Below are 23,257 nucleotides of genomic sequence, written 5' to 3' on the forward strand. Positions count from 1 at the left end.
ATTATTGATTTCTCTAACCAAGTAATTCTATAATTTCCTCCCCTATCCTAGTCTTCCTGCTAGTTTCACTGTTCGTATCCCTTCGTTATCACTTCATCCACAGCCAACAACGGACCATTGTGGGCTCCTTGACTCTGATTTGTTCTGTACCTTTTCATACCTCTCCCCTCCCTCTCCCCTGACTCAGTCTGAAGAAGGGTTTTGACCCAAAACGTCACCTATCCATGTTCTCCACAGATGCTGCCTGACCCGCTGAGTTACTCCAGCACTCTGTGAAACGTCACCTGTCCATGTTCTCCACAGATGCTGCCTGACCCGCTGAGTTACTCCAGCACTCTGCAGTTCCTTCCGACACAAACAAGCTGCACACTGGAACGTGACTATCCTGATGATGATGCACGATTTTGAATTCAATCTTGCTGTTAATTAGTGGCTGGAGTTAAGACGATGGTGTTAAGACGATGTATTAAACAGATCCGCTCAGCAAGCTCCGATACCAGCGATTTGGCCGGGACAAGTGAAGCATAAAATTCTAATCTTGGACCATCTGGTCAGGAAAACTGCATCACACTCTCCTGCAGTTAATCCTAAAACATCCATAATGGAAACTTAGTTCCCCCTGCACTGCATATTTAGGTTCAGTAGTTTAGTTTAGAGATACAGCCTGGAAACAAGCCCTCTGGCCGACCGAGTCCGCACCGACCAGCGATCCCCGCACACTAACTGTGGAATTCTCTGCCTCAGAGGGCGGTGGAGGCCGGTTCTCTGGATACGTTCAAGAGAGAGCTGGATAGGGCTCTTAAAGATAGCGGAGTCAGGGGTATATGGGGAGAAGGCAGGAACGGGGTACTGATTGTGGATGATCAGCCATGATCACATTGAATGGCGGTGCTGGCTAAAAGGGCCAAATGGCCGACTCCTGCACCTATTGTCTATTGTCTGTCTAACATTATCCTACACACACTAGGGGCAATTTTACCAAAGTCAATTAACCTACAAACCCGTTCGTCCTTCTACTGTGGGAGGAAACCAGAGCACCCGGAGAAAATCAATGCAGGTCACGGGCGGTGAACTTGCAAACTCCGTACAGACAGCACCGAAGGTCGGGATCGAACCTGGGTCCCTGGCCCAGTGAGGCAGTGGCTCTCTGCACCCGTGTCGCCAGATCCCCAGCTTGGCTTCCTCAGCTAGTACGGTGCTGTATTCCATCCCCGCGCCCACCTCACTAATGCAGACTGTAGGAAGGAACTGCAGGTGCTGGTTTAAACCAAGGACTAATCCAGACCCCGGACAGTTGGAGCCCAGCTCAGACCCTTTAGTCTACCAACATCGCAGCCTCCCAAGGAAAACATATCCCATGTGATCATAAGCTCATAAGTGATAGGAGTAGAATTAGGCCATTCGGCCTATCTTGTCTACGCCGCCATTCAATCAAGGATCTATCTCTCCCTCCTAACCCCATTCTCCTGCCTTCTCCCCTGACACCCGCACTAATCGAGAATCTATCTCTCTCTGCCTTAAAAATATCCACTGACTTGACCTCCACAGCCGTGTGTGGCAATGAGTTCCACATGTACAGCTGCTATTTATTTCCTGTCCCTGGATCAATGCTGTGTTCCATACACTGCCCTGATACTGTGTGCTCTATTCTTTAAATAACCTTGTGTAACCCATCAAACATACTCTGAGAGTTTAAGTATATCACAGCTGCTGGTTCTCCCTAACTTCAACCTCAAACACCAACCATTTATAGACAATAGACAATAGCTGCAGGAGTAGGCCATTCGGCCCTTCGAGCCAGCACCGCCATTCAATGTGATCATGGCTGATCATCCCCAATCAGTACCCTGTTCCTGCCTTCTCCCCATATCCCCTGACTCCGCTATCTTTAAAAGCCCTATCTAGCTCTCTCTTGAAAGTATCCAGAGAACCGGCCTCCACCACCCTCTGAGGCAGAGAATTCCACACTCACAACTCTCTGTGAGAAAAAGTGTTTCCTCGTCTCCATTCTAAATGGCTTACTCCTTATTCTTAAACTGTGGCCCCTGGTTCTGGACTCCCCCAACATCGGGAACATGTTTCCTGCCTCTAGTGTGTCCATGCCCTTAACAATCTTATATGTTTCAATAAGAAATCCTTTCATCCTTCTAAACTCCAGAGTGTACAAGCCCAGCTGCTCCATTCGCTCAGCATATGACAGTCCTGTGAATCCAATTTGTCTTTGCACAATCCTATTAATATTCATAGTTTACTAGATGACCCCGTGGACCTGTTGGGCCCCTGTTGAGACGCCAGAGATTCTCGAAACGTTCAGTTATTACGGAAATATTAGATCAAAATGGCGATCTGAAAATGGCGGCGGGCCCAGCAACCCTCCCACAAGTGCGCACGCGCGGATATCGTGCCGGGTATCAAGCTCGAACGGGTTCAGAGAAGATTTACAAGGATGTTGCCAGGACTAGAGGGTGTGAGCTACAGGGAGAGGTTGAGTTGGCTGGGTCTCTATTCCCTGGAGCGCAGGAGGATGAGGGGGATCTTATAGAGGTGTATAAAATCATGAGAGGAATAGATTGGGTAGATGCACAGAGTCTCTTGCCCAGAGTAGGGGAATCGAGGACCAGAGGACATAGGTTCAAGGTGAAGGAGTAAAGATTTAATAGGAATCTGATGGGTAACGTTTTCACACAGTTGGGTGTATGGAACGAGCTGCCAGAGGAGGTAGTTGAGGCTGGGACTATCCCAACGTTTAAGAAACATTTAGACAGGTACATGGATAGGACAGGTTTGGAGGGATATGGACCAAGCGCAGGCAGGTGGGACTAGTGTAGATGGGCCAAACACTGTATCACTCTAAGACTCTATAGTTGAGTTTATTGTCATGTGTATTGAGGTACAGTGAAAAGCTTTTGTTGCGTGCTATCCAGTCTGTGGAAAGACAATACATGATTACAATCGAGCCATTCACAGTGTATAGATACATGATAAGGGAATAACGTTTAATGCAAATGAAGTCCAGTAAACTTTGATTAAAGATAGTCTGAGGGTCACCAATGAGGTAGATAGTAGTTCAGGACTGCTCTGTAGTTGTGGTAGGATGGTTCGGTTGCCTGATAACAGCTGGGAAGAAACTGTCCCTGAATCTGGAGGTGTGCGTTTTCACACTTCTGTACCTCTTGCCTGATGGGAGAGGAGAGAAGAGGGAGTGGCCAGGGTGAGACTGGTCCTTGATGATGCTGCTGGCCTTGCCGAGGCAGCGTGACGTGTAGATGGGTTTTCTCCGGGTGCTCCAGTTTCCTCTCACATCCCAAAGACGTGCGGGTTTGTAGGTTAATCGGCCCCTCTGTAAATTGCCCCCTAGTGTGTAGGGAGTGGATGAGAAAATGGGATGAGATGGAACTAGTATGAACGGGTGATCGATGGTCGGCGTGGACTCGGTGAGCAGATGGGCATTTTCTGAAAAATTGAAAGGCTTTCTTCATCATTCTTGCTGAGTACGGTCTTTTCCTTTCAAGTGCAAACTATTAGTCAAGTATGTTATAGCAAAGAGTATTACAATAAATGCTTAGGGAAATACAGTTAGCAGGAAATAGCATTGTCATTTGCGGCAGGGGGGCGGGACTATAAAACCCGGAAGTGTAGTCCCTCACTCAGTCTCTGCCAGACCCAGGAAGCGAGAGGGTCATGGTTCTCTGAGCTGCGAATAACACTGAATGCACGTCTACTCCACGGTGAGTCCCCTCGATGTGGCTGTAAAGTGGCTGCTGCCCAATTGTTTGCCTCGCCTTTTAAAAAAGTTTGTGTTCACAAAATGAATTTTGGTTGTCGGGTGGCTGCAGCCAAATTGTTTGCCTTGGCTTGGCTTTTAAAATCGTTGCAACAGTTGGTTGCCAGCCCAAGAATCCATTCGGCCCACAATGTCTATACTAGCCCTCTGGAAACCAGTTCCATCGGCCCGCAATACCCATACTAGCGCAACAGAACACCCCCCCCCCCCACTGGCGAGCAATATTGGAATTGGTGGAGAGGTGGAATATTGCGTTGGTGACCAGCCTTCCCATGTGATGCTGGGACCCAATGGGTCCCACCAAGTCTAGCACATAATACAACAACGAAACATGATTCTAAAATATAATCTAGTTTAAAAAAGCTAAACTTATTCTGCCACAGATTTCTATACACTCATTCATGTCTTCATTCATTCAATATTGGTTTAGTTTAGTTTATTGTCATGTGTACCGAGGTACTGTGAAAAGCTTTCTTCATTGAATGCTATCAATATCTTGATAGACTATACATGATTCTAATCAGGTTGTCCACAGTGTACAGATACAGGATAAAGGGAATAATGTTTAGTGCAAGGTGAAGTCTGATTAAAGATAGTCCAAAGGTCTCCAATGAGGTAGATGGGACGTCAGGACTGCTCTCCAGTTGGTGATGGGATGGTTCAGTTGCCTGATAACAGCTGGGAACCGCAAGGTCTGAATGACAATAAAGGCTACTTTGCTTTGACTTTGACTTTGGGAAGAAACTGTCCCTGAATCTGGAGGTGTGCGTCCGTTTTCACACTTCTGTACCTTTTGCCTGATGGGAGAGGGGAGAAGAGGGAGTGGCCAGGGTGTGACTGGTCCTTGATGATGCTGCTGGCCTTGCCGAGGCAGCGTGAGGTGTAGATGGAGTCAATGGAAGGGAGGTTGGTTTGTGCGATGGTCTGGGCTGCGTCCACAATTCGCTGCAATTTCTTGCGGTCTTGGATGGAGCTGTTCCCAAACCAAGCTGTGATAAAATGATCTGTACGGCACATCTGTAGATGTTGGTGAGTGTTGTTGGGGACTTCCTGGGTAGAAAGAAATGCTGGAGAACTTCAACGGGTGAGGCAGCATCTAGGGAGAGAAGGAATAAGTGACGTTTCAGGTTGAGACTCTTCTTCAGACTGATGGGGGGCAGGGGGGGTGGGAAAAAGAAAGGAAGAGGCGGAGCCTTCAAAGGATTTCCTTTGCTTAATTATTCCAGTTGCAGATTACTGTGACATTCTCCATTTTATTTTCTTCCATAGAAATAACAAATGTCAAAGAAATTAAATTAGCATTAATTCTCTGCCTCAGAGGGCGGTGGAGGCCGGTTCTCTGGATACTTTCAAGAGAGAGCTAGATAGGGCTCTTAAAGATAGCGGAGTCAGGGGATATGGGGAGAAGGCAGGAACAGGGTACTGATTGTGGATGATCAGCCGTGATCACATTGAATGGCGGTGCTGGCTCGAAGGGCCGAATGGCCTCCTCCTGCACCTATTGTCTATTGTCTGAAACAATAACACACAAATAGTGCGGCATGGTGGCGCAGAGTCGCTGCCTTGCAGCGCCAGAGACCCGGGTTCAATCCTCACTACGGGCGCTGTCTGTACGGAGTTCGTACGTTCTCCCCGTGACCTGCGTGGGTTTTCTCCGGGAGCTCCGGTTTCTTCCCACACTCCAAAGACGTGCAGGTTAATCGGCTTCAGTAAAATTGTAGATTGTTCCTAGTGTGTGTGTGTGTGTGTGTGGGATAGTGTTAGTGTACGGGGTTTGCAGCCTCAGTGGGCTGAAGGACATGTTTCCACGCTGTATCTCTAAACTAAACTAATAATCAATATTGCAAGTTAATAATTGATAAATACTAGGTAATCGTGCAAAACCAAAGTCCAGCGTGCAATCTAAAACCAAGTCCGTCCAGGATCACAGTTGCTGACCTTGTGGATCCTGTTGCGCAAGAGGTTACATTTTCACTCACTGTTTGCCACGTTGGAATATCATCTTAACTCTTTCATATCTTGAATGTGTTTGGGAGAATTGAGCGAGTGTGGGGTTTCAAATACAAAAGGGCCTGTCCCACTTACGTGAGTTTTTTCTGCGACTTGCCGAAATGGAAGGGAGGTTGGTTTGTGCGATGGTCTGGGCTGCGTCCACAATTCGCTGCAATTCTTTGCGGTCCTGGGTGGAGCTGTTCCCAAACCGTGCTGTGATGCATCCCAATAAAATGCTTTCTACGGCGCATCTGTAGAAGTTGGTGAGAGTTGTAGGGGACATGCCGATCTTCCTCAGCCTTCTAAGGAAGTAGAGGCGGTGGTGTGCTTTCATGGTCGTTGCTTCAATGTGGGTGGTCCAGGAGAAGTTGTTGGGGATATTGACATCCTAGGACTCTAAAGTTTTCAACCATATTCTTGCTATTGAGGGAGTGCAGCGTTGGTTCACAAGGTTAATTCCCGGGATGGCGGGACTGTCATATGCTGAGAGAATGGAGCGGCTGGGCTTGTACACTGGAGTTTAGAAGGATGAGAGGGATTCTCATTGAAACATGTAAGATTATTAAGGGTTTGGACACGCTAGAGGCAGGAAACATGTTCCCGATGTTGGGGGAGTCCAGAACCAGGGGCCACAGTTTAAGAATAAGGGGTTGGCCATTTAGAACAGAGACGAGGAAACACTTTTTCACACAGAGAGTGGTGAGTCTGTGGAATTCTCTGCCTTTCATAACCGCTGATCATCCCCAATCAGTACCCCATTCCTGCCTTCTCCCCATATCCCCTGACTCCGCTATCTGTGGAAGTCTGTGGAATTCTCTGCCTCAGAGGACGGTGGAGGCAAGGTCTCTGGATACTTTCAAGAGAGAGCTAGATAGGGCTCTTAAAAATAATGGAGTCAGGGAATATGGGGAGAAGGCAGGAACGGGGTACTGATTGTGGATGATCAGCCATGATCACATTGAATGGCGGTGCTGGCTCGAAGGGCCGAATGGCCTACTCCTGCACCTATTATCTATTGTCTCTACTTAGGCACCATCAATGCAGACTTGGGCATGTGAACGACTTCACTGCCTGTTCGTACTTCATGCATGTATTCTACAGCATAGAACAGTTATAATTTTGTGTAGGAAGGAACTGCAGATGCTGGTTTAAACCGAAGATCCTGGAGTAACTCAGCGGGACAGGCAGCATCTCTGGAGAGAAGGAATTGGGTAACGTTCGGGTCGAGACCCTTCCTCAGAAGGTTATTTATTCAGAAGGAATACAAGTTAGTGCTGACCTGTTTTGCTTTCCGCAGCCTGAAGCGGGAGATGAGGAAGCTGGCACAGGAGGAATGTGGTCTGGAGGAGCCCACTGTTGCCATGTCCTTCGTCTACTTCGAGAAGCTGGCGCTGAAAGGCAAACTCAACAAGCAGAACCGCAAGCTGTGTGCGGGCGCCTGCGTGCTATTGGCGGCCAAAGTGGGAAGCGATCTGCGCAAACATGAGGTCAAGCATCTGATTGATGTAAGTACATGAGAGGGTGAGGGAGGGGGAGGGAGACGGAGTGAGACAGAGATAGGGAGACAGGGACAGAGCCACACAGACTGAGAGAGAGACAGAGACAGGGAGACAGTGTGTGTGAGAGAGAGAGAGAGACAGACACAGAGTGAGTAAATACATGAGAGGGAGAGGGAGACAGAGAGAGACAGAGACAGGGCATGCCATAACCTGAGAGACAGTGAATGACCAACATGCACATATATACACACTCACTAATCGACATTAACTAACACTAAGAAATTAATATTGAATTGCTAAACTTGCTATTGTGTTGTGCTGCTTACAGCTGCGGGAACATGTAGCAATCAATAAAGGGCTATAGGTCTATTGCAAGTTTATGTACAGCGACATACCTATCCATACACTGTATACTTGTATTTATACTGATGCATTTCAAACATGTACGTCATGTTTTATACTTTGGCAATATAACAATGTTTTTTTATCATGCCAATAAAGTTTTTAAATTGAATTGAATTGACAGAGACAGACAGAGTGAGAGAGAGACAGAGAGACAGAGTTAGAGAGAAAGATTGAGAGAGAGAGAGACAGTTAGAGAGGAAGAGAGTTAGAGAGAGAGAGAGAAAGATTGAGAGAGACTGATTGCGAGAGAGAGAGAGAGAAAGTGAGAGAGATTGAATTTCTGTCATTATTGATATCTGACATATGTATCCAAGTTCTTTGGAGAAGCAGCCTGAGTTACTCCAGCACTCTGTGTATTAGCCAGTACATGTAGTTCTTTGTTTCTGCAATGTGATGCTTACTTTTGCTTTCTCTCTTTTCCCTCGGAAGAAACTGGAGGAAAAGTTCAGACTGAACAGACGTGAACTGATAGCGTTTGAGTTTCCAGTCCTCGTTGCCCTGGAGTTTGCTCTGCACCTTTCAGAACAGGAGGTGTTGCCACACTACAGAAGACTGGCCCAGCACTCGTAGCACAGGCTGAGAGCGGGCCAAGGAAACCTCTCTGATCAGCACGTGCAGGAACGAACCGCAGATGCTGGTTCAAACCGAAAAGAGTCAGAGTAACTCAGCGGGACGGGCGGCATCTCTGGGGAGGAGGAAACGGGCGATATGCCGGGTCGAGACCCTTCTTCTTGCTTAGGGAATGACGATATCTCTCCTTTCCCTTATCCCTGACCAAGGGTCTCGACCCAAAGCGTCACCCATTCCTTCTCTCCAAAGAAGCTGCCTGTCCCGCTGAGTTACTCCAGCTTTTTGCGTCTGTCTGTAGGACCCACAGAACTTTGAACAATTGCGAGAAGATTGTGTGGTGTACTGGCCCCAACTTGATGTCCCACTGCATCAAACAGACCTTTCTATTTTTATATGTTCCACTAATGAAAATGCACTTTTGTAGCCTTGCAATGTAGCGATGATATTTCTATTGAGGATGTCTATTCATGTGACATCGACCATCAGTGCTGAACTGTTTGTTGAATTTTGTTTGCAATTTCGTTTTAACTTCAGCAGAAGAATTATGAAGGAGCATTTTCTGTTTGTCCCACATTATATAATGAATAGATGTATAATTGTCTCCGCAAAGAATTTGCTTCCCAACGCTGTTTTAAGAAAGAACTGCAGATGCTGGAAAAATCGAAGGTGGACAAAAATGCTGGAGAAACTCAGCGGGTGAGGCAGCATCTATGGAGAGAACTCCCCTGGTCAATTCGGCCCTTCCCACCCAAACCACCCCCTCCTCGGGCACTTTCCCTTGCAACCGCTTTACCTCCCCCCTCGACTCCATTCAAGGACCCAAGCAGTCTTTCCAGGTGCGGCAGAGGTTCACCTGCACCTCCTCCAACCTCATCTATTGCATCCGCTGCTCTAGGTGTCAGCTGCTCTACATCGGTGAGACCAAGCGCAGGCTTGGCGATCGCTTCGCCCAACACCTCCGCTCGGTTCACATTAACCAACCTGATCTCCCGGTGGCTCAGCACTTCAACTCCCCCTCCCATTCCGAATCCGACCTTTCTGTCCTGGGCCTCCTCCATGGCCAGAGTGAGTCCCACCGCAAATTGGAGGAGCAGCACCTCATATTTCGCTTGGGTAGTTTACACCCCAGCGGTATGAACATTGACTTCTCCAATTTCAGGTAGTCCCTGCTTTCTCCCTCCTTCCCCTCCCTTTCCCAGCTCTCCCACAGCCCACTGTCTCCACCTCTTCCTTTCTTCTTCCCCCCCCCCCACCCCCACATCAGTCTGAAGAAGGGTCTCGACCCGAAATGTCACCTATTCCTTCGTTCCATAGATGCTGCCTCACCCGCTGAGTTTATCCAGCATTTTTGTCTACCTTTGCTTCTAAACACTGATGACTTTTTTCAGACACCGTAGAATGAGACGTGGCTTACGAGGTTTGTACAATTTGTGTGTATAAAGCCGTCTCTTATTGCCCACCACGTTATAATTTTATAAATGTCCCAGTTGGGATTATTGCTGAATAATTGCCATGTGTAAGACTGCGCCCTTTAGTAAAACTGCTCTATATTAGAGTCGATATCGAGCACATTTGCTGTGCTATTCAAAGTGTTTGGCGTTTCCAAATAAGCTTTCTCCAACCATTGCTGTTAAGCCAGTGTATGTCTGATTGCTGGATTTCTTTCCTCCACCCTCTCTCCTGAATTGATTGATTGAAAGATACAGTGTGGAAACAGGCCCTTCGGCCCACTGAGTCCATGCTGACCCTCGGTCTCCTGTTCACACTAGTTCTACGTTATCCCACTCAATCAACCAGAGCCGAGCTTATTACTGGTGATGGGGAAAGTATGTGAAGAAGATTGATTGATTGGTCGACTGATTGATTGGTCGACTGATTGATTGATTGATTGATTGATTGATTGATTGATTGGTCGATTGATTGATTGATCGGTCGATTGATTGATCGGTCGATTGATTGATCGATTGATTTATTGATCGATCGATCGATTTATTGATCGGTCGATCGATTTATTGATCGGTCGATCGATTTATTGATCGGTCGATCGATTTATTGATCGGTCGATCGATTTATTATTCGATCGATCGATTTATTGATCGATCGATTGATTTAACAATCGATTGATTGATCGTTTGATTGGTCGATCGATCGATCAATTCATTCATTCAGTGTGTAAACAGGCCCTTCGGCCCACCTAGTCCATGACGACCATTGCAGATGCTGGATTAACACCAGCAGTGTGTTCTGCATGCTAGTTCTATGTTGTCCCACTTTCTCATCCTCTCCCTACACACTAGGGGGGCAATTTTCAAGAGGGCCAATTAACCGACAAAACCGCCCGTCTTTGGGGATGTGGGAGGAAACCGGAGCACCCGGAGAAAACCCACGCGGGTCACAGGGACAACAAGCAAACTCCACACACACACACACACAGCGCCCGATGTCAGGATCGAACCTGGGGTCTCGGGTGCGGTGAGGTAGCGACTCTACCCGCTGCGCCACCGTGCCGCCCTTATTTAGAATGAGTTTTCCTACGTTGAATAACCTTTTTGATAATGCTTGACTAGTGAAATATTTGAATGAGATGCTTTGCACTGTTAGCTGGTGAAAACAAGCCATATTTATCAGAACCAAACAAGCACAAACATAGGCCAGTAACTGCTTTTAGACTTTTTGTTACCTGCTGTTGTGTTAAAGCAAAAACAATATATTATTCAGAAACAGGAACTCCAGACCAGTAATATTGAATAGAGTCATAGAGTGAAACAGACCATTCGGCCCAACTTGCCCAGACTGACCAACGCGCCCCATCTACACTAGTCCCACCTGCCTGCGTTTGGCCCATATCCCTCCAAACCTGCCCTATCCATGTACCTGTCTAACTGTTTCATATTGCGATAGTCACTGCCTCAACTACCTCCTCCGGCAGTTCGTTCCATACACCCATTGTAACACCCATTATATGAAAAAAGTGACCCCTCAGATTCCTATTAAATCTTTCCCAAGGCCATTTTTATACATTTTGGTTTCACCATGTAGAAATTACAGCAGTGTTTACACATAGTCTCCACATTTCAGGGCACCATAATGTTTGGGACACAGCAATGTCATGTAAATGAAAGTAGTCATGTTTAGTATTTTGTTGCATATCCTTTGCATGCAATGACTGCTTGAAGTCTGCGATTCATGGACATCACCAGTTGCTGGGTGTCTTCTCTGGTGATGCTCTGCCAGGCCTGTATTGCAGCCATCTTTAGCCTATGTTTGTTTTGGGGGGTAGTCCCCCTTCAGTTTTCTCTTCAGCATATAAAAGGCATGCTCAATTGGGTTGGGTGATTGACTTGGCCACTCAAGAATAGACCATATTTTTAGCTTTGAAAAATTCCTTTGTTGCTGTAGCAGTATGTTTGGGATCATTGGCTTGCTGTAGAATGAACCGCCGGCCAATGAGTTTTGAGGCATTTGTTTGAACTTGAGCAGATAGGATGTGTCTCTACACTTCAGAATTCATTATGCTACTACCATCAGCAGTTGTATCATCAATGAAGATAAGTGAGCCAGTACCTTCAGCAGCCATACATGCCCAGGCCATAACACCCCCACCACTGTGTTTCACAGATGAGGTGGTATGCTTTGGATCTTGGGCAATTCCTTCTCTCCTCCATACTTTGCTCTTGCCATCACTCTGATATAAGTTAATCTTCGTCTCATCTGTCCACAAGACCTTTTTTCCAGAACTGTGGTTGCTCTTTTAAGTACTTCTTGGCAAACTGTAACCTGGCCATCCTATTTTTGTGGCTAACCAGTGGTTTGCGTCTTGCAGTGTAGCCTCTGTATTTCTGTTCATGAAGTCTTCTGCGGACAGTGGCCATTGACAAATCCACACCCGACTCCTGAAGAGTGTTTCTGATCTGTCAGAAAGGTGTTTGGGGAATTTCCTTTATTATAGAGAGAATTCTTCCATCATCAGCTGTGGAGGTCTTCCTTGGCCTGCCAGTCCCTTTGCGATTAGTAAGCTCACCAGTGCTCTCTTTCTTCCTAATGATGTTCCAAACAGTTGATTTTGGTAAGCCTAAGGGGTAAGCTCAGTCTCATAATGGCTTCTTTGACTTTCATTGGCACAACTTTGGTCCTCATGTTGATAAACAGCAATAAAAGTTTCCAAAGGTGATGGAAAGACTGGAGGAAAGAATAGGTGCTGAGAGCTCTCTTATACCTGCATTAAGGAGGCAATTAAACACACCTGAGCAATTACAAACACCTGTGAAGCCATGTGTCCCAAACATTATGGTGCCCTGAAATGGGGGGACTATGTATAAACATTGCTGTAATTTCTACATGGTGAAACCAAAATGTATAAAAATGGCCTTTATTAAAACCTGACAACGTGCACTTTAACCACATGTGATTTTTTTTCTATTACAAATCTCCAATTGTGGAGTACAGAGGCAAATAAATAAACGATGGGTCTTTGTCCCAAACATTATGGAGGGCACTGGATGTCGTCTGGTCCTGGATTCCCCTATTCTGGGCACGAGACTCTGTGCTTCTACCCGATCTTCTCCTCTCATGGTTTTGTACAGAGATTTTCCCAGTGATAACTTTCGAACAAACTCCATCCAAAAGTGATTCCACTTTCTTCCCAGTTGGTGGTTGACAAAGATGAATCTGGTTGCCGTACACAATTTCTCTGGTAACTGATTTACTGAGTAACTTTATTTTGTAGCTCTCTCCATCATGCATCTGCACCGATCTAGGTTTGTTGAATATAATACGAGCCGATAACAAGTTCTATGACAATAGACGTGATTCTGTTTTGAAACGTTGACAAACTATGAGAACAATAAAAGCTGTCTAATGTGTAAGATGTGCGTTTAAAGATTTTTTTTTTTTAGATTCCCCATATTAAACCCATTATCACAGTTTTGTGTGTCAGAGGGAACTTCAGATGCTGCTTTACACCCAAGGTAGACACAAAAAGCTGGAGTAACTCAACGGGACAGGCAGTATCTCTGGAGAAGAGGAAGTTGCAGCGCGGCTCTGGCTGCAGCGGCTCACCGGCAGTGCCGTTTGTTTTGTGTTTTTTATGTTGTTTATTTTGTTTTGGTTAGTCTAGTTTTTGGTTTTTAGTTTGTGTTTTGGGGGGGGGGGGGGTTTGAAACGGGGTTTGCAGTCTCTCCCTGCGGGGGAATGCGACTTCTCTGCCTCCGTCTGCGCTGAGGCCTAATGGAGCTGACGACCTCGAGGCTCCGGAGGCAGAGCCCGCCAGGACTCGCCCTGAGCTCGCTCCCGTGAGGGTGGTCCGGCTCAGGGCTGGAACAGTGCTCCCGTGAGAGGTTGTGACGCTCCCGTGAGGGCGGCCAGCCCGAGGGTGGAACGAGGCTCCCGTCGGAGCGGCCGAGCTCTGGGAGGTGCGGCGCTCGCAGCCCGAGGGAGGTACGGCGCCCATGTCGGGGCGGCCCGGTCCAGGGGAGAAGTGACGCCCAAGTCGGGGCGGCCCGGTCCGGGGGAGGTTCGGCACCCATGTCGGGGCGGCCCGGTCCGGGGGAGGTTCGGCGCCCAAGTCGGGGTGGCCCGGTCCGGGGGAGGTTCGGCGCCCAAGTCGGGGTGGTCCGGTCCGGGGGAGGTTCGGCGCCCAAGTCGGGGGGGCCCGGTCCGGGGGAGGTTCGGCGCCCAAGTCGGGGTGGCCCGGTCCGGGGGAGGTTCGGCGCCCAAGTCGGGGCGGCCCGGTCCGGGGGGAGGTTCGGCACCCATGTTGGGGCGGCCTGGTCCGGGGGAGGTTCGGCGCCCAAGTCGGGGCGGCCCGGTCCGGGGGGAGAAGTGACGCCCAAGTCGGGGGTGGCCCGGTCCGGGGGAGAAGCGACGCCCAAGTCGGGGCGGCCCGGTCCGGGGGAGGTTCGGCGCCCAAGTCGGGGCGGCCCGGTCGGGGGGGAGAAGTGACGCCCAAGTCGGGGCGGCCCGGTCCGGGGGGAGAAAGCGACGCCCAAGTCGGGGCGGTCCGGTCCGGGGGAGGGTTCGGCGCCCATGTCGGGGCGGCCCGGTCCTGAGGGAGAAACGATGCCCAAGTCGGGGCGGCCCGATCCGGGGGGGAGGGAAAGCGACGCCCAAGTCGGGGCGGCCCGGTCCGGGGGAGAAAGCGACGCCCAAGTCGGGGTGGTCCGATCGGGGGGGAGAAAGCGACGCCCAAGTCGGGGCGGCCGGCCCGGTCCGGGGGGAGAGAAGCGACGCCCATGTCGGGGCGGCCCGGTCCGGGGGAGGTTCGGCGCCCAAGTCGGGGCGGCCCGGTCCGGGGGGAGAAGCGACGCCCAAGTCGGGGCGGCCCGGTCCGGGGGAGAAGCGACGCCCAAGTCGGGGCGGCCCGGTCCGGGAGAGGTTCGGCGCCCAAGTCGGGGCAGGCCAACCCAGGGAAGAAGCGACGCCCAAGTCGGGGCGGCCCGGTCCGGGGGAGGTTCGGCGCCCAAGTCGGGGCGGCCCGGTCCCGGGGAGGTTCGGCGCCCAAGTCGGGGCGGTCCGGTCCGGGGGAGGTTCGGCGCCCAAGTCGGGGCGGTCCGGTCCGGGGGGAGAAGCGCGCGCCCAAGTCGGGGCGGTCCGGTCCGGGGGAGAAGCGACGCCCAAGTCGGGGCGGCCCGGTCCGGGGGGAGAAGCGACGCCCAAGTCGGGGCGGCCCGGTCCGGGGGAGAAGCGACGCCCAAGTCGGGGTGGCCCGGTCCAGGGGAGAAGCGACACCCAAGTCGGGGTGGCCCGGTCCGGGGGAGGTTCGGTGCCCATGTCGGGGCGGTCCGGTCGGGGGGGAGAAGCGACGCCCAAGTCGGGGCGGTCCGATCCGGGGGAGAGGGAAAGCGACGCCCAAGTCGGGGCGGCCCGGTCCGGGGGAGGGAAAGCGACGCCCAAGTCGGGGCGGCGGTCCGGTCCGGGGGAGGTTCGGGCGCCCAAGTCGGGGCGGCCCGGTCCGGGGGGAGGTTCGGCGCCCAAGTCGGGGCGGCCCGGTCCGGGGGGAGAAGCGACGCCCAAGTCGGGGCGGCCTGGTCCGGGGGAGGTTCGGCGCCCAAGTCGGGGCGGCCCGGCCCGGGGGAGGTTCGACGCCCATGTCGGGGCGGCCCGGTCCGGGGGGAGAAGCGACGCCCAAGTCGGGGCGGCCCGGTCTGGGGGGAGAAGCGACGCCCAAGTCGGGGCGGGTGACCAAGTCGGGGCGGCCCGGTCCGGGGGAGGTTCGGCGCCCAAGTCGGGGCGGTCCGGTCCGGGGGAGGTTCGGCGCCCAAGTCGGGGGCGGCCCGGTCCGGGGGAGGTTCGGCGCCCAAGTCGGGGCGGCCCGATCCGGGGGGGAGAAGCGGCGCCCAAGTCGGGGCGGCCCGGTCCGGGGGAGAAGCGACGCCCAAGTCGGGGCGGCCCGGTCTGGGGGGAGAAGCGACGCCCAAGTCGGGGCAGCCCGGTCCGGGGGAGAAGCGACGCCCAAGTCGGGGCGGCCCGGTCCGGGGGAGAAAGCGACGCCCAAGTCGGGGCGGGTCCGGTCCGGGGGGAGGTTCGGCGCCCCATGTCGGGGCGCGCCCGGTCCGGGGGGAGAAAGCGACGCCCAAGTCGGGGCGGCCCGATCCGGGGGAGAGAAAGCGACGCCCAAGTCGGGGCGGCCCGGTCCGGGGGAGAAAGCGACGCCCAAGTCGGGGTGGTCCGATCCGGGGGAGAAAGCGACGCCCAAGTCGGGGCGGCCCGGCCCGGTCCGGGGGGGGAGAAGCGACGCCCAAGTCGGGGCGGCCCGGTCCGGGGGAGGTTCGGCGCCCAAGTCGGGGCGGCCCGGTCCGGGGGAGGTTCGGCGCCCAAGTCGGGGCAGCCCGGTCCGGGGGAGAAGCGCCCAAGTCAGGGCGGCCCGGTCCGGGGGAGAAGCGACGCCCAAGTCGGGGCGGCCCGGTCCGGGGGAGAAGCAACGCCCAAGTCGGGGCGGCCCGGTCCTGGGGGAGAAGCGACGCCCAAGTCGGGGCGGCCCGGTCCGGGGGAGGTTCGGCGCCCAAGTCGGGGCGGCCCGGTCCGGGGGAGAAGCGACGCCCAAGTCGGGGCGGCCCGGTCCGGGGGGAGAGAAGCGGCGCCCAAGTCGGGGCGGTCCGGTCCGGGGGGAGAAGCGACGCCCAAGTCGGGGCGGCCCGGTCCGGGGGAGGTTCGGCGCCCAAGTCGGGGCGGCCCGGTCCGGGGGAGAAGCAACGCCCATGTCGGGGCGGCCCAGCCCGAGGCTGAAGACGGTACAGTACTCACGTGAGGGTGGCTGGGACGGTGTTCTGGCGGTGGTGGCCTGAGTCCGGGGTTCGGCCGCGGGCCAGCGGCTGCGTCTACAGGACTGGTGGGCGGCAGCTTCAACCACCCCGGGCCGCGGTGTTTGAGCCGCGGGACTGTTATAACATCGCCCGGGGGGAGGGGGTATCGCCTCAGCGCAGAGGGAGAAGAGGAGGGAAGAGACTGCAGACCTAAGACTTTTGCCTCCATCACAGTGAGGAGATGCTGGGTGGTCTCACTGCGGTGGATGTTAATATGTGTTTATTGTTGTTTTTATTGTATTATATGTATGACTGCTGCAATTTCGTTCAGACTTCAGTCTGAATGACAATAAAGGCTACCTAATTAATCTAAAAAATCTATCTAAAAAGGGTGACGTTTTGTGTCGAGACCCTTCTTCAGACTGAGAGTCAGGAGAAAGAGAAACGAGCCCTTATAAAAGCCCCTTATAAAAGGACTGGACATGGCAGATGCAGGAAAAATGTTCCCGATGTTGGGCGAGTCCAGAACCAGGGGCCACAGTCTAAGAATAAAGGGGAGGCCATTTAAAACTGAGTTGAGGAAAACCCTTTTCACCCAGAGAGTTGTGAATCTGTGGAATTCTCTGCCACAGAAAGCAGTGGAGGCCAATTCACTGGATGTTTTCAAGAGAGAGTTAGATTTAGCTCTTAGGGCTAACGGAATCAAGGGATATGGGGAGAAAGCAGGAACGGGGTACTAATTCTGGATGATCATCCATGTTCATATTGAATGGCAGTGCTGGCTCGACGGGCCGAATGGCCTACTCCTGCACCTATTGTCTATGTTTCTATAAGTTCATAAGTCATAGCAGCAGAATCAGCAGCATCCACCCTACTCTGCCATTCAATCATGGCTGATCTATCTCTCCCTCTCAGCCCCATTCTCCTGCCAGAAATCTCCAGGACCGGACGATGTTTCCCCCACTACTCTCAAGCTCTGTGCCGAACAACTGGCACCGGTCTACATAGACATGTTCAACCAGTCCCTGTAAACCTGTACTGTCCCTGCCTGCATCAAAGTTTCCACTATTGTCCCTGTACTCAAAAAGGCAAGGATTCAGTATTGATGTGGATAGAGAACTGGCTGGCAGACAGGAAGCAAAGAGTAGGAGTAAACGGGTCCTTTTCACAATGGCAGGCAGTGACTAGTGGGGTACCGCAAGGCTCAGTACTGGGACCCCAGCTATTTACAATATATATTAATGATCTGGATGAGGGAATTGAAGGCAATATCTCCAAGTTTGCGGATGACACTAAGCTGGGGGGCAGTGTTAGCTGTGAGGAGGATGCTAGGAGACTGCAAGGTGACTTGGATAGGCTGGGTGAGTGGGCAAATGTTTGGCAGATGCAGTTTAATGTGGATAAATGTGAGGTTATCCATTTTGGTGGCAAAAACGGGAAAGCAGATTATTATCTAAACGGTGGCCGCATGGGAAAGGGGGAGATGCAGCGAGACCTGGGTGTCATGGTACACCAGTCATTGAAGGTAGGCATGCAGGTGCAGCAGGCAGTAAAGAAAGCGAATGGTATGTTAGCTTTCATAGCAAAAGGATTTGAGTATAGGAGCAGGGAGGTTCTACTGCAGTTGTATAGGGCCTTGGTGAGACCACACCTGGAGTATTGCGTGCAGTTTTTGGTCTCCAAATCTGAGGAAGGACATTATTGCCATAGAGGGAGTGCAGAGAAGGTTCACCAGACTGATTCCTGGGATGTCAGGACTGTCTTATGAAGAAAGACTGGATAGACTTGGTTTATACTCTCTAGAATTTAGGAGATTGAGAGGGGATCTTATAGAAACTTACAAAATTCTTAAGGGGTTGGACAGGCTAGATGCAGGAAGATTGTTCCCGATGTTGGGGAAGTCCAGGACAAGGGGTCACAGCTTAAGGATAAGGGGGAAATCCTTTAAAACCGAGATGAGGAGAACTTTTTTCACACAGAGAGTGGTGAATCTCTGGAACTCTCTGCCACAGAGGGTAGTTGAGGCCGGTTCATTGGCTGTATTTAAGAGGGAGTTAGATGTGGCCCTTGTGGCCAAGGGGATCAGAGGGTATGGAGAGAAGGCAGGTACGGGATACTGAGTTGGATGATCAGCCATGATCATATTAAATGGCGGTGCAGGCTCGAAGGGCCGAATGGCCTACTCCTGCACCTAATTTCTATGTTTCTATGTTTCTATTACTGGTCTTAATGACTACATGCCTGTCGCACTGACCTCTGTACTCATGAAGACCCTTGAAAGATGCCTTCCAGATCTCAGTCCTAAATGGCCTCCCCCTTATGCTTTAACCGTTGGTGCTGGTAAATGATGGGATCTCTGATAGTATTGCATTCTAGGTATGGAGTAACACATCATGTAATAGACATTTGGACAGGTACATGGATAGGAGAGGTTTAGAGGCATATGGGCCAAGTGCCGCAAAATGAATAGCTTAGATGGGGCACCTTATGTGGTGTGGACAAGATGGGCTGAAAGGCCTGTTTCCATGCTGTACGACTCTGACAGCAATTTACGATGTAGAATGTCATATGGAATTATGACCTCTCTTCACGTGAGAGGGACTTGAATCCAAGACACACGAGTACTACCGCTGAGCCAAAGTGTCCTGCACATCTTTGTGTCTCCATCTAACTGCTCCACCCCGCTCCACTCTCCTCAAAGCCTTGTCTCCACAGATGCTGCCCGACCCGCTGAATTACTCCAACACTTTGTGTTTTGCTCAAGGTTCCAGCATCTGCAGATCCTAAAAGAGTCTTGCAGCACGGATAAAGGCCCTTCGGCCCTACTTGCCCACACCGCCCAACATGCCCCATCTGCACTATTCCCACCTGCCCTTATTCCCCTACACCTGTCCTATCCGTGTGCAGTAATGAACTGCAGATGCTGGTTTAAACCAAAACCAATGGTCTGAAGAAGGGTCTCGACCTGAAACGTCACCCATTCCTTCTCTCCAATGATGCTGCCTGTCCCACTGAGTTACTCCAGCATCTTCTGTCCTACCATGTACCTGTCCAAATGCTTCTTAAACGTTGGGATAGTCCCAGCCTCAACTACTTCCGCCAGCAGCTCGATCCATACACCAATCACTCATTGTGTGGAATAGTTATCCGTCAGGCTCCTGCTACCTCTTGCCCCCTTCGCCTTGAACCTATGTCCTCTGGTCCTCGATTCCCCTACTCTGGGCAAGAGGCTCTGTGCGTCTACCCGATTTATTCCTCTCATGATTTTGCACACCTCTATAAGATCTCCGGAGGTAGACACAAAACGCTGGAGTAACTCAGCAGGACGGGCAGCATCTCTGGAGAGAAGGAATGGGTGACGTTTCGGGTGGAGACCCTTCTTCAGGTCCTCATCCTCCTACGCTCCAGGGAATAGAATCCTCATCTGCCCATCCTTGCGCCACTTATATCTCCTCTGTTGTGGTATTTGTCTGTTCCCCAATGTTTAAATTCATGCATTCATCATCGCTGAAACGGTGACGGATGCACCACACATCTCTGTCCTCCAGTTCCTGCGGTCTTCCGCCGCTGGAAGTCTAGGATTTTGGTGTGTGTGTGCTTCATCATCGTTCCTTGCAATGCCGTGTACGGCAGTGATCGTAACTTCTACTGACGTGTGGATGGCCGTCGGCTCGCTAGGAGCTCATCCGCCCTTTGATAACAGACAATAGACAATAGGTGCAGGAGTAGGCCATTTGGCCCTTCGAGCCAGCACCGCCATTCAATGTGATCATGGCTGATCATCCCCAATCAGTACCCCGTTCCTGCCTTCTCCCCATATCCCCCTGACTCCGCCATCTTTAAGAGCCCTATCTAGCTCTCTCTTGAAAGTATCCAGAGAACCAGCCTCCACCGCCCTCTGAGGCAGAGAATTTAATAGCCTGAAGGCTAAACTAATATACTATATTATGAGAGGGAGGAGATATTGGTTAGAGAGGGAGGAGGGAGGGGTGGGGGGGGGGGGGGGGGGGGGGGGGAGGTGGGTGGTTAAGTTCATCAGGTCAAGTGATAGGAGTAGATTTAGGCCATTTGACCCATCAAGTCTACTCTGCCATTCAATCATGGCTGATCTATTTCTCTCTCCTAACCCCATTCTCCCCTGCTTTTCAAGAATGGTCCCGGCCCAAGACATCACCTACCCAAAGAATGCAGAGAAGATTTACGAGGGTGTTGCCAGGACTCGAGGGCCTGAGCTACAGGGAGAGGTTGGGCACGTTCGGACATTATTCCTTGGAGCGCAGAAAACTAAATACAGGAGGCTGAAGGGTGAACTCTCCTCTCCTCCAGCTTTCTGCCCACCCCCCCCCCCCATCCCCACAATCAAACTGAAGAAGGATCACAGTCCAAAACGTCACCTATCCATGTTCTCCACAGATGCTGCATGACCCGCTGAGTTACTCCAAAACGTCACCTATCCATGTTCTCCACAGATGCTGCCTGACCCGCTGAGTTACTCCAGCACTCTGTGAAACGTCACCTATCCATGTTCTCCACAGATGCTGCCTGACCCGCTGAGTTACTCCAGCACTCTGAAACGTGATCTAACGTGCTGCCTGACCCGCTGAGTTACTCCACAAACGTCACCTATCCTGAGATGCTGAGTTACTCCAGCACTTTGTGTCTATCATTCTTATGAACCAGGGCCTGCAGTTCTTTGTTTCAACAAGATATGAACGTATAAACTCTGAACAGACAGCACCAGTAGTGAGGGTCGAACGAGGGTCTCTGTTGCTGTGAGGCAGTAGCCCTACCCGCTGCGCCACTGTTCAGCCCATCAAGTCTACTCCGCCATTCAATCATGGCTGATATATCTCTCCCTCCTAACCTCATTCTCCTGCCTTCTCCCCATAATCCATGATTCCTTCGCTCCATAGATGCTGCCTCACCCGCTGAGTTTCTCCAGCTTTTTTGTCTACCTGGGAAGAAACTGTCCCTGGATCTGGAGGTGTGTGCGTTTTCACAGTTCTGTACCTTTTGCCCGATGGGGGAGGTGAGAAGAGGGAGTGGCCGGGGTGCGACTGGTCCTTGATGATGCTGCCAGCATAATGAAGGACAATTTCACGGCAATTTTCCTCAAAACCTTGTTGGAATTTGAATGAAGCCTCTTGCTTGCTGTGAATATGAATGAATCTTCTTGGAGAAGGAGTTATTTCTAATATCTGTGCAATTAGTGCGAGGGTGTTGGTACCTTCGGCTTGGCTGTCATAGTTGTAGCTCAATTTGAAGGTGAGCTTTGATCTGATTCTACAGCCTTGCGTTTCCCTCCAGGGAGCGGAATATATATTTCGCTGTGCAACCATTGAGAGGGGGCGACTGATTTTAATGGGAAATATATTTCCATGCATTATCGCTTGCTTGCACAACATTTTATTAATAATAGACAATAGACAATAGGTGCAGGAGTAGGCCATGCGGCCCTTCGAGCCAGCACTGCCATTCAATGTTATCATGGCTGATCATCCCCAATCAATACCCCGTTCCTGCCTTCTCTCCATATTCCCTGACTCCGCTATCTTTAAGAGCCCTATCTAGCTCTCTCTTGAAAGTATCCAGAGAACCTGCCTCCACCGCCCTCCGAGGCAGAGAATTCCACAGACTCACCACTCTCTGTGAGAAAAAGTGTTTCCTCGTCTCCGTTCTAAATGGCTTACCTCTTATTCTTAATCTGTGGCCCCTGGTTCTGGACTCCCACAACATCGGGAACATGTTTCCTGCCTCTAGTGTGTCCATACCCTTAACAATCTTATATGTTTCAATGAGATCTCCTCTCATCCTTCTAAACTCCGGAGTCTACAAGCCCAGCCGCTCCATTCTCTCAGCATATGACAGTCCCGCCATCCCGGGAATTAACCTTGTAAACCTACGCTGCACTCCTTCAATAGCAAGAATGTCCTTCCTCGAATTAGGGGACCAAAACTGCACACAATACTACGGTATTTTTTTGCTAACTTTAGTTTAGAGATTCGACGCAGAAACAGGCCCTTCGGTCCACCGAGTCCGCGCCGACAAGCGATCATTTTCCCTGTCCCACTTTCCCGAGTTACTCAGGAACTCTCACGAGTTTTCCCCTTGATTCGAACTCGGGGAATGTCGGGGAATGTCGGTAGCGAGCTCGTAGGAGTCCATAGATGTTTTGTAGCGGCTCGTAATGCCAGCTGTAGGAACTCAGGGCATCAGGTAAGTCGGGACGTTTTTTCAACATGTTGAAAAATGTCCACGAGTTAAAAAAAATAGCCCAGAGTACCTACGAATGGCTATTACCGTAATTCTCCGAGTTCTCCGGGGAGAATTTGTGAGTAACTCGGGAAAGTGGGACAGGCCCTTAAGCTTCTTGCCGACTGAGGAGTTTCATTGCGCCCTGGTGTTTATGGCAAGAAACTAATCTAAATTCAGCTTCAGCACGCTCTGCTTTTCCTTTGATAACACCAACACTTTCTCCTCTATGTGCTTCCTTATCTAATCAAGGCAATGCGTTCAGTCAGAAATGATTATGAAATCTCAGAGAGAGGAGATAGGCTTAACTGAGGTGAAAGAAAGTACAAGAGTTAAACTTTGAACATACATGGCCACTGGCAATTAATTGTTCACGTGACAGACAAGGATGTCTTCACAAGGATGGGCTTGTATACTCTGGAGTTTAGAAGGATGAGAAGGGATCTTATTGAAACATATAAGATTATTAAGGGTTTGGACATGCTAGAGGCAGGAAACATGTTCCCGATGTTGGT

The 23,257-nt window shown here is 51.1% G+C and overlaps 1 protein-coding gene across 3 annotated transcripts in view; it reads left to right on the top strand.

Annotated features, from left to right (window-relative positions):
* Positions 1–23,257, top strand: part of cables1 (Cdk5 and Abl enzyme substrate 1) — a 234,206-nt gene that overhangs the window by 104,369 nt on the left and 106,580 nt on the right. For 2 of the 3 annotated variants that reach the window (XR_008726430.1, XR_008726431.1), the window contains 2 exons: positions 7,074–7,281; positions 8,110–8,916. Coding sequence is in view for 1 of the 3 variants with exons in the window: in XM_055664714.1 (XP_055520689.1) it covers positions 7,074–7,281; positions 8,110–8,250 (349 nt within the window). In the remaining 2 variants the exon portion in view is untranslated. Of the gene's footprint in view, positions 1–7,073; positions 7,282–8,109; positions 12,324–23,257 lie in introns of those variants that run through there. The other variant, XM_055664714.1, reaches the window with a different exon arrangement.

Source organism: Leucoraja erinacea, chromosome 43 (genome assembly GCF_028641065.1).
Source record: "Leucoraja erinacea ecotype New England chromosome 43, Leri_hhj_1, whole genome shotgun sequence".
In the NCBI taxonomy this organism is placed as follows: Eukaryota; Metazoa; Chordata; class Chondrichthyes; order Rajiformes; family Rajidae; genus Leucoraja; species Leucoraja erinaceus.